The sequence below is a fragment of the Malaclemys terrapin genome, chromosome 4, assembly GCF_027887155.1.
Source record: "Malaclemys terrapin pileata isolate rMalTer1 chromosome 4, rMalTer1.hap1, whole genome shotgun sequence".
Taxonomy (NCBI): domain Eukaryota; kingdom Metazoa; phylum Chordata; order Testudines; family Emydidae; genus Malaclemys; species Malaclemys terrapin.
Genome location: NC_071508.1, coordinates 108240268 through 108251650, shown reverse-complemented (window position 1 = coordinate 108251650; position 11383 = coordinate 108240268). Strand labels below are relative to the sequence as shown.

At 43.2% G+C, this 11383-nt stretch overlaps 1 protein-coding gene across 1 annotated transcript; it reads left to right on the top strand.

The window, feature by feature from the left end:
• Positions 1-4676: 4676 nt before the first annotated feature.
• On the top strand, positions 4677-7140 carry NKX2-8 (NK2 homeobox 8). Its single transcript, XM_054024987.1, has 2 exons — positions 4677-5235; positions 6202-7140. Exons 1-2 carry the CDS (start codon positions 5073-5075, stop codon positions 6744-6746), a joined length of 708 nt encoding a protein of 235 aa, XP_053880962.1. The 5' UTR covers positions 4677-5072; the 3' UTR covers positions 6747-7140.
• Positions 7141-11383: the final 4243 nt, after the last annotated feature.

Below are 11383 nucleotides of genomic sequence, written 5' to 3'. Positions count from 1 at the left end.
AAAGTAAAGCATCCCATATTTTCTCAGGTGGTATGAATAATTTTTAACATGGCCTTGGAAGATTGCAAGTTAGGTGCGTGGTCACGCCCAGTGCTACTTACTTGCCACTAGAACAGAGAAGAAAAGTGTGTGTGAGAGAGTATATAAATAGCACGTTGTCTCTCTCTTTTTTTAGCAGTTGAGGCGGCACCTGATTCTGCACACCAAAACGCCTAGGGAAGTCAATGGGGATTGACTGAATGCGGCAAAGACTCCTCTGAGCTCTCACAGCAAAAGCTTTACAGTACAAAGGGAGTTTCCCTTCGCCAGCATGGCTTCGGTTTTTGGAAAAATCATTATGGTTCGCTTCCAAAACTGCATATTTTTATTTTTATTTTCTGATCGATTTTTCGTAAGCTATTTCATTTGAAGCCTGAGTAAAAATGGGTTCGAACAAATTGTCAGCTCTTGATCGAATTCACTAGCAGGAATACATAGTGTTACCTCTTTTCCAATACAGTATGTAGGGAAAAGTATAACACAGTTGTAAGACACTGATTTACCCGCAAACATTTTAAAATCCAGAATGCACACGCCTAGAGGAAATTCCCTTCAATTTAATATAGATTCCAACACTGTAATAGGATGCACAACTTTCATTTAGTTGGGACACATTCGTAATGGAATTTTCTGTGGATGTTCCTAAATCTTCTCAGACTGCATCAAGCAGTAATTACTTAAAAAGGGCTCGATACTTAAGTAAAGGCGCTTCTTAGACCCACAGGAAAACCATATTCTTGGAATAAATGAACAATGGAAATAAGAATAAACAATACAAATAAACATCGCCTTAGGAAACATTATTTTAATTGAATTATGTGCACGAAAATGTACGATGATACCAAGTGGGTTGCATGTTTTTTAGTGAAATGACGGGCTCAGACAACTCAAAATGCAAATAGCTTTTTCATGAAGCCTGAGAGAGGAGTTGAGGAATTCATTCAAACTATAACCTAAATGTTGGGACTGATGCTACTCCTGTTGGAGTCCATGTAAATTTAGCCATTGATTTTAATGAGAGCAGGATCGGGCTCTTTACCTGGACACCATGAAATGAATTAGACATCGATTCTGCAAAGAATATATGTGTTTTTATGTACACGTACACAGAGCGTGAAAACACACATAGGCATGATACTGTCTATATACACAGTGTGTGTGTACGTACCTAGAGAAATATAAATCCTATGTTCGTATTATAATGTGATACGATTATATAGTATTTTCTGTATATACGGGGCATACAAATTGGATAGCGTTATGCAAATTGCAGTTACAGAGACCTGGGAATTGGCAGTGTAACCTTACAGATAAGTATCTTTATTAATAGTAACTATAAACAAAGTCACTTGTGCTTTATACGCAATAATTGAGTTATTAAGCGTATTACGCACTGTTCAACCTGCGTCTCTTCTTGAAAAACGTCCCACCTGATTCTGAAAGTGACTATTCGATACAATACATCTTTATCAAAGAATTTGATCTCGCCATTTGCCAAATGACCACTGATTAGCAGCGTTGTTTAAGGGAACCGACACCTGCAGACATTAAGAACTTCTAAATGGCTATATATCTCGGTGGTTTAAATGCTCATAAAAAACTATTCTAGCTGAAGGTGGAAATCTGAGATAGGAGACATTAAAACTAAGGGAGAGAGACGCAGAATTTAAAATGTATCCAAGTAGATCCCAATCAAAACAAGCCATAATACACTTGAGGTTATTACATTTTCCTTTGAAACCAAATATTCCGAAGAGATAACAAAAGGTAGGTATATTTAGACAGTTCAACTGTTATAAGGAGACCGTTTCTTGTGCTATTTGAGAAAACTCTAAGAGTAAGAGCAAATATTTGATGCTGAAGAGCTCTTAAGGCTTGAAGAGTACCATTTACTTATTTCTACACATCAGTGTGGGCTTAGGATGTTAAATAGATTAAAAGGCTAAGAGAGGTCACTGAAGTAGAGACTTTCTTTCTCTCTTCCTGACTTTTTTCCCTTACAAAGTTTTTTACACTTTCTTTAGAGGGTGCTTGGCAAACTTCATTTAAGAGCCACCTTGACTACAGTACAAATGTGTGCCTCTGTGAACTCCAAAAAAACCCCAGCGCAGTAGGAATATGTTTGCATTCGGGGGCGAGATATTAATAAATACTTTTCGGTGTCTTTTATTTGGGGGGGGGGCTTTACAACTCCAATTCAACATATTGCCTCGCTTCATTGGTACTAGCACTACTGGTTGCCTCTGTATGGCCCCAGGGCCCGACATATTAAATATGCTTTTAGTATAATCTCATTGCTTTGTTTGCAGAGGGATCTGAATCCATTACAAACTACCAGTAAGCTGTTATCAGTCATAGCTCGGGAGCGCCACAATACAATACACATTTTACTATACATACCTTGTCGAGTGCAGTTTATGGATCTCTGCTGGGATTAAAATGATTAGGAGATACAGGGCCACCTATCTAGGAAGGAGCTGTTCCATGAAGGGAAAGCAAGGCATTTCAATTTAATCTCATTTAAAAAGACATAACTAATAAATTTGTATGGACTAGGCTGCAGTAGACGTAAAGCAGAGTCGATAGTGGTTCAAATCCCATTGAACCCTATTGAAAACCATGACAACAAGAAACAAGCTCCGATTTATCCCGGAGAGTTAAAGAACATTGTGAGGAGGCGTCAATCACCTATTATTCCAGATCTGAACAAATGCAAAATCTTGACTGGAACAAATGCTTCCAACAGGTCCAGGACATAGGGCTACATTTCCCCTTTGTTCACAGGCTAGCAGTTGGCATGTATTTGTGTTCCCCTCGGTCCGACCACCCAGGACGTTTGGGAGGCTGATCTTGGAACAGGGAAGATAACTACTGTCACCAGGCACGCTTGATAGGTGGCTCCAATAATCATGGCCTGGGAATCTTTTATATGGAGCCTGTCCAGTCTCCAAGAAATATGCAGGAAGTTGGCCAAAGAGAGCTTTGGGCCCTGTTCATCTAGCCCACAAATCTGTCAGATATAAATCTGTCTCGTTCCCTTGCCATTATCGCTCTATTTACATTTTCCCTATCTAGTGTAACTGGTTCCAGAAGCGATACCCGGAGCAGTGGGGTGGGGGGGTTAATATCATGGGTAGTGGAGCATTTGTTTGGTGTGTATACAGGCACATTTGAAACATTACAAGCCAGATATTAAGCTAGTATGTAAATATGACCGTGTATGTTTCACAGGCATAATCTGGAACTCACTTTTTAACCCATTTTGCTGCTTTGTTTGTACTTTTGACGCGGTCCAAATAAAAGGAGCGCTGCTTGGGAAAGGAAGTGTCGCCTTTCATAAAGGGCCCCTGTTGCCTATATTTACCAGGAGCCAGACTTGTACGTTTCTCCCCGTCCCTGGTGCGACACCAGCTCCAACGGGTGGGGATGGCTTGGAGATAAGCTCGCCATAGGCAGGGAGAGCGGTTTGTGACTCACAGCCACGTGGGATTGCTCTGGCTGGGGTGCGAGCCACCATCGCTTGGTTTGATGCGATGGAAATACGGGGAATAATCCCACCGATTTAAACCAGAAGCGGGGGGAAGGGGCTTGACCCCAAACTGGTGAGCATCGATTATTTATGGCTCGATCATGCAGTTCAGACCACAGGCTCAGGCCTATCATATTGCTATTTAACGTATGAAAAACTGACTGGGCCTCTCTTTTGAACCTAAAGTCTCTCTCAAAATACCAGTTTGCACAAAGTTAGACAATGCCCGCTGGCTTGATTGATACCTGCTAAGGGAATGTATATGTGAAAAGGCTACATTGAACATTGAATGTATATGTGAAAAGGCTACATTTGCCTCCTACACTGAAGCCTTTTCAAGGCCGAGACATTGAAGTCGATTGAAAACACCCCCGATGACTTCAGCGTTGCAGGGCGGCGGCCAAAGAAAATTCCTACACGAGTTTCACACACACCAGAAAGTCGATCTGTCAGATGAAACCGCCGCGCGTTAGTGCCTCGCCCGGCCGCGTGGTTCAGAACAGACCTGCTTCAGAGCGAGAGTTTGCTCCTGCGATTTACCTTGGCCCCGTCCCTTTTAAATTGCGTCCATCCGCAACAAACCAACCCCACCCTGCGCCTGCTCGCGTCTCTCGCTTTCCCGGCGGCGGGGTTTCGGTCACTGCCATGCCTGGCGTGAGAGATCCGACGGTGGAGCGCTGCAATGTCACATGATGCTAAAAATAGCTCCTCGTTGTCTGAAATGGCCATTTCTCCTGCAAGGTTTTGCGCCCCCCCCCCCCCCCAAGTTTACACGAGCCCCTGGAAAGGCAGGAGCAGACATCCAAATCCAGCCCTGACGGGAGTGAAGGTGTTTCCTAGAGCGGACCCATTTTTCTAGTGGGAACAAACGGCTCGAGGTGTGGAACAGCCCCGGTGGCTTAGCAAACCTGCCAGGGGCCTGGGGGCTAGCTCCATGTGCTGCGGTGAACGAGCCAAATGAAGGCCAGGAATAAAACCAATAATGAATAAATTCCTGCCTGGGGCGGGCGGGCGGGGGAATGGCCAAGCTCTGTGGATGTTCCTGCGCTAGCAGGGACGGTGGTGGCTTTGGTGGTGTATGGAGGGGGGCGGTTGTTGGTCACCACATACCACCCAAGATGTTATTCACTGCTAACAATTACCATTATCTGTCCCCACTTTGGGCTAATCAGACAGAATATGTAATGATGAAGCCCGTTTCCTGCTGTCTTTGGGAGGTAACGGGTTATTCTCTCGGCGGGGTTACACCTACTCCCATTAGAGCTTTAGCACTTGACTAATTCAGGTACTTAGCATCCCCTAGACAGGGACGGTTTGAAAGCGGGCAGTGTTTGCAGTGCGGAGGACTGTTTATATAAACAGGGCACCTCTGTAAACGACACTAATATTTGGGCTTCGGCTGGGATGGAGCGAGCATCCCCTTGAGCCCGCAGGTTCCCGAGTAGCTTGGCGCAGTTATTTTGTAGCTCGGGGAGAGTTTGTGGCAAAGGCGGCCGACCCTACAATGGCCACAGCTGGCAGGATCAGTTTTACGGTGAGGAGCATTTTGGATTTACCGGAGCAGGATGCTAACAACAGCAAGCCGGACTCGGATCGCCACCCGTCGGGGAAGTACGCCAGCTCGCCGTACGGGGAATGGATCGAAAGCGACAGAAACCATTATCTGTGTGAGTATGAAAGAAACAGGACCTCGCAAGCGTAAAATACCTTTTTACCGGGGCCAATTCAACACTCCGCAGGAGCCAGACTGGATTTATTGGAGAACACTGATTGAATTGCAGCAATAAAACAGCAGGAAAATACTGACAACACGCTTAAGGGCATATAGGTAGAGATAGAGAATTAGATCTAAAGATAGATATGCGTATAGGTGCACCTATAGATGTATGTAAATGCTCACCTATATACACACTATAAGCTTTAAAGTTTATCAGAATTGTCCTTCTCTTTTCTTGTTGCAATTCTATATATAGTGGGGAGGTTCCAAATCTAATACACGTGCTCTGAGATTCAATCTATACCCACGTACAACATATAGACCGCGGGTAGCCTAATAGAATCCAAGTGTGGGTAGAAATATGCATATACACAAGTATGCGTGTATTTATTATTAAGCTGTAACTTGTATAGATTATGATACGTGCATAGACGTTACACAAAAAGTAACGTATCCCCCCGACCCATGCTTCATATTAAAGTAACGGAGCTGCAGACAAAGAGAGATACAGGAACAAAAATTATTGAAAGAAACAGGGTCGCTGTTATAATAACCTTACGGCATACCGATATACACATTATAGTAACCTCTGCAGGGTTTACATATTGTACATCCACAGAGATTCGATCTTGCACACAATACAGCTGTTATATGTGGCTACACTAGGCAATCCTTTCTTTTAGAATTAATTTGTTCCCAAATCGGGATTTTAGATCGAATCTCCTGGTTTCTACTAGAATTCTTTCGGGCTTTTAAACAACGGTGGCGTTCACTGTTCCAATCAGAATGACCCAGGAGCACCTTGCTCACACCAGCATCCCTTCCCCATCTATTTGTGGGGCTATCGGTACCCGAGCCTGGTGGCGGCGGCTCCTTGCTCTCCCTCTAACCGTGCCACTGTTATTGCTGTCCCCAGCTTCGGATGAGAGCGGTCCAGAAACGAGTTTACCCGATTCCACCCAAAGATCGCACCCGCCCCACGGCCCGGAAGCCGAGAAAAAGAAAAAGAGGCGAGTGCTCTTCTCCAAGGCACAGACCCTGGAGCTGGAGAGGCGGTTCCGGCAGCAGAGGTACCTCTCGGCCCCGGAACGGGAGCAGTTGGCCCATTTGCTCAGCCTGACCCCCACGCAAGTAAAGATCTGGTTCCAGAACCACAGGTACAAAATGAAAAGGGCTAAAACGGAGGGGTCCTGCAGCACCGAACTCAGCCAGCCCCCTCTGCTCCGGAGAGTCGTGGTGCCAGTGCTGGTCAGGGATGGCAAACCCTGCCAGAGCTGTACCACCAGCCCGGGAGCGGCAGCGGCAGCGGCAGCGGCGCAGGACAAGCTGGGCTGCCACACACAAACTGCTTTCACAATCCAAGGATACCAAGCCTTCCAGCCCAGCTCCGCCGCTGCCCTGAGCCTCTTCCCTGCCTACCAGCGCTTAGCACACCCTGCAATAGTCTCCTGGAATTGGTGATGCTGCCTAACCTTCCTGAGCTGAACTGAGAACAAAAAACAAAACAAAACAAAAATTCAAGAATCAAAGCGAATTCGTTGCCCCAAGCTCCTACATCAAGAATCTGGGATGAAACTGCAGGTGGATCCACAAGGGAGGCGAATCCGCAGTGTAGGCTGGTATTTGGGATGCAACCTAGGGATGTTTTGTTTTATTCAAGCACGTTGTGAGCATGGCTAGTCAAGGATGTGTTTTGTTTTCCTTTGGGGGCATCCGTTTTAGAGGATGGATGAGAAAACAATTATATTTTTAAATCCTATGCGACTCCTGTTTCCATTCGAAAGGCTATTTGTAAAATAAATACACACAATAGTGGTTTGTACCTAAAATAGTTTATTTTAAAATAGATTATTCTTCCAGTGACTAATAAACCGATTTTTTTTTGGCAAATAAAATCCGCCAGGACAAGTGTCTTTTTGAACATTGGATCTCACCTTTAGCTTATTCGTTGTGTGATGAAGAGTAAGTTTCTCTTAAATGTGCTAAAGAAATTACGTTTGTCATTGTACTTGACCCTCATGCTCCAGTAAAACACAAAGTTTGCTACAAACACCTAACTTTAAACCTGATGACGTTATTATACCTGCCACCCCCCAAAAATCCCTTTTAAATTAGTCTATTGTACATTCACTTGGGGCTATGATTTTTGGAGTCTAATGAGGTCTCATGTTTCTTTAATGTACTAAATGCTTGTTATTTCCCGATTAGGTTTTACCTATCTCTGTTTCCAGCTACAGAGTATGATACCTATTGCAATTCAGTCTCATTTGCACAGACATATTTTCACCAATTTCCATCATTTTTTTTTTCCAAAATAGGATCCAGGCTATAGCGTCTCAGGATTTCAAGCAAATCTTCAGAATTATACTTACAGCTCACGGTATATTTGTAATATTTTTAGTGTGAAAGGATTATCCAAAATAAGTGCGCTTTCCTTTGCTAACCACAGACTTGAAAATGTTTAAAGACAAACGAATACATCTTATTGTAACATACGAATGGCATTATGCCATTGGATTTATTCATTTCAAATGCAAACAGTTGCCCTACCAAGAATCTTGGGAAAGATTCCTGAAATATTAGCCCAGTCCCTGTTGTCCCGATTCAGACAAAACTCCCTTTTCGCTTCATCAGGAGCTTTGTCTGTGTAAATAGCCCAGAAGGGCCCCGTACATCTTGCATAGAAAATAGAGACACATTTGATGGAGCAAGATACACATCATCTACACAAGTTCGATGAGGGTAGCTGCAGAGTAAATGCTGCCGGAGAGAGGAGCTTCACATCAGAGCCGCGAGAGAAGTTAAAATGCGTGGCCGTGTCTGCACTAAACCTTCACCCCTAAAACCTCTCCTCATTGCTCTGCCGATGGACAGTTGTAACAGGGTCAAGCTTAATTTTAAAAGAATCGGCACTGACAAGCTAAGGGGAAATTAAAGTGCAATTTACGTTGTCCAAGCAGAGAAGGATGGGTTGGGCATGTGGAAACAACTCCCCCTCTCCCCCCCCCACACACCTTAGCTATCTCTTAAAAACAATTGGCCAGTTTTCTCCTACGTGGATTTCGCTTACAATGATTTTAAACTGTATTAAATCCCATATAAAGGATACGTCATCATTTACACCAGTGAGGCTGCTCACTTAATAGTATTCGAGCAATGGGATATGGAGGGATTTACCAGTATTATTTCACTCGTTCATAGTTTTTCCACGAGCATTAGTAGACAAGAGCGCGATCCCGCGGTCTTTAGGCTAAATACCCATTGAAATAACAAACCAACCAACCAAAAATCATTTGATGGGTTTAAAAATGCTAGATGCGGCTTAAAATATCTGCAGTACTGAACCACCTGCTGTTGATTTCGCTCTGAGTCTGCAGCCCTCCCAAATACCCATTTGCTCGCTCTGTGAGTGCAGTTAGTTGCATTAACCGCTGTACAGCGGTTAATTCTCCGCAAAGCAATACGTTCCTAGAAAATGTGCGGGTTTCGCTCAGCGTGGGATTAATTTTGATCCTGTGTGTCTGCTTTGTCTAACCTAAGGAGCGTCCGGCGATGTACCCTATAGGGCCCTCATTCAACTCCAGTTTAAATCAATGGGGGCTACACCACTGACTTCGACTGAGTGAGATCAGGTCCCAGACTCGTTTTCTAGCCATAGAAGGCTTTGGATGAAGAAATTAGCCTCTCAGGAGATTTATTTTCTGACTTCCAAGCCGCGCCCGTCCCATTCTCTCCTGCCACTTTCCTGGTGAATTGGGCGGTGAACGCCCCCTTTCAATCATCAGATCAGCTGTTTGATCATCTCCAAGCCCCTCAAAAGATGCACCAAGAAAAGCCCATTGACACCGCTCTGGGCCCAGCCCGGAGGGAGGAACTGGGTGCGGGTGGTGATTTCAGGACGTGTGTCGTAGTGAGGTGCAGAGTGCAGTGCGGAAGGGCTCGTGTGTCCTGGATGGAGCACGTAGGATGGCCCTGTCTCGTCACCTGTTTCGCCCCTCTCTTCCCTCCCTTCTCCCCCCACCCCCCCCTTTTTTTTTGTCTCAGCTGCTGGCCACCTTGTCTTCCATATGGATGGGGTTATCTTAGAAGAATCTCCCAGAGAATGGCTCCTTAAACCTCCTTTTGTCTTGGGACTTGAAAAGAGCATTGTTATGCTTGAAAAGGACCTAGACAAAATCCGCACTGTTTCGATTCAGGACTGTTTAATCAGTCCCTAGTGACAATTTTATGGGTTTTAGGCGGGACAATGGTATCTTTTAAAACCTTGTGGCCTTCATGAAAACAAAGGGCTCGAATTTTATGGGCTTACAACTCCAATTAGAACAGTGCCAATGTGTATGGGAGATTATCAAATTTGTATCATAAAACGCCTTTATAATAAATGATTGCTGGGGGGAGGGGAGAGGGGCAGAGGCTTCAAGCAATAGACTTTGTCAAAGGTATGTTTGAAACTGCACATGGTGTTTTACATTTTATCTCTCAGAGACACAATTCTCTAGCACGATCTGATGGGAAAATGGAACTATTTAGTTATTTGAAATGAAAAAACCCAGAGAGAGCACCATTGAAATAATCGATCCCAGAACCCATTCGCTTCACACCTAGGGCCTTCCCTTTACTTAGTTCCAAGTTCGATGTTCTTTTAAGGTGGACATCACACATGCATTAAAGTAGCTCCTATAAGTTTGCTGACCTTTATATTATCACTATACATTAGAAAGCCTACCTTGGTTATTTTAGGACCAAATTCCTTTGGCAAAGTGGAAGGGCTGCTTTATTTATCTATCTCCCTTTGTGTCACAGACAGACTGCAGTGGAGTCATTTAATTAAAGTATTGTCTTAAATAGGCACTGGTTGCATATAACAAGACACAGTTTTGAACGTTGCACAGCACCTATAAAAGTCTCAGATTTGTAGGGAAGGCATAATTCACAGATTATTAAGGGGGATGGCATAAGGTTGCATGATTTGTGGAAGTGAATGATGGTGATGGTTGCACAGTGAAAACTTTAACGGCAAAATGTAGTGTAATAAAACAGCATTTAATTGCTGCATCTAATTAAAAGCAGGAATAAATTACAAAAAATAGGCATCTGAAATGTAATAAAGAGGAATAATATATAAAAAAAAGCCACCCAGGGAGCCATCAACTTAATAATAGGATAAGGCTGGAGACGGACAAGAAAGAAGTTTCCTCCTTAGAAAAAATTCTAAAATCAGAAATTTTACTTCAAAAGTTTTTTTTTTCTCTTACTTAATTGGTCTCTCAGAGTTGGTAAGACAACTCCCACCTGTTTATGCTCTCTGTATGTGTGTATATATATCTCCTCAATATTTATTCCACTCTATATGCATCCGAAGAAGTGGGCTGTAGTCCACGAAAGCTTATGCTCTAAGAAATTTGTTAGTCTCTAAGGTGCCACAAGTACTCCTGTTCTTTTTGCGGATACAGACTAACACGGCTGCTACTCTGAAACCAGAAATTTCATAGTCACTGTAAGGAAAATTCTATATTGTGTTAATTGCTAACTTAACCAATGGTTAACCCATCTTTTATATATGTGGATAGCTGTAATTAGATGGAGAGAGGTATTTGATTTGAATCTCTCTCTGCCTTCCAGGGTTTTCTAATAGGAATGTTGATGATGTTTTCAGTCTTATTTTGCATCAAAGTTGGCATCTGCTGAGAAGTAAAAATAAAATTCCACCTCTGCACGCAGAAAAAAACTAGTTGCCTATCTGCATCTTTTAATGGCTAAATTCTTTAAAAAATCTGGCCGCCAGAGATCGATTAATCTCTCACACATATCTGGAGTTCCACTGAAACAAATTAGTAAAGGTGGCAGAATCAGGCTTTAAATGGTGATACTGAATCCGTAATTGGTATTGCTAAAAACTTCAAAAATCCTTCTTGGATATTTATTCTTATTTAGCTATCTAAGGGCCTGCTCCTGCTCCCATTGAAATCACTAGCAAAAGTTACTGACTACTGGACTAGCACCAGAGGTATTACAACAACTCACTAGAATTAACCTTCAGAGAATGTATAATCGTTTTAAATGTGCACATATATTATTTAGTGCATATTTATTGGTAT

Excerpts from the sequence above, each read along its gene's own strand:
- NKX2-8 (XM_054024987.1), top strand. The coding sequence starts at position 5,073 with ATGGCCACAGCTGGCAGGATCAGTTTTACGGTGAGGAGCATTTTGGAT. Across the intron at positions 5,236-6,201 it reads CGACAGAAACCATTATCTGT|CTTCGGATGAGAGCGGTCCA; the intron begins GTGAGTATGAAA and ends TGCTGTCCCCAG.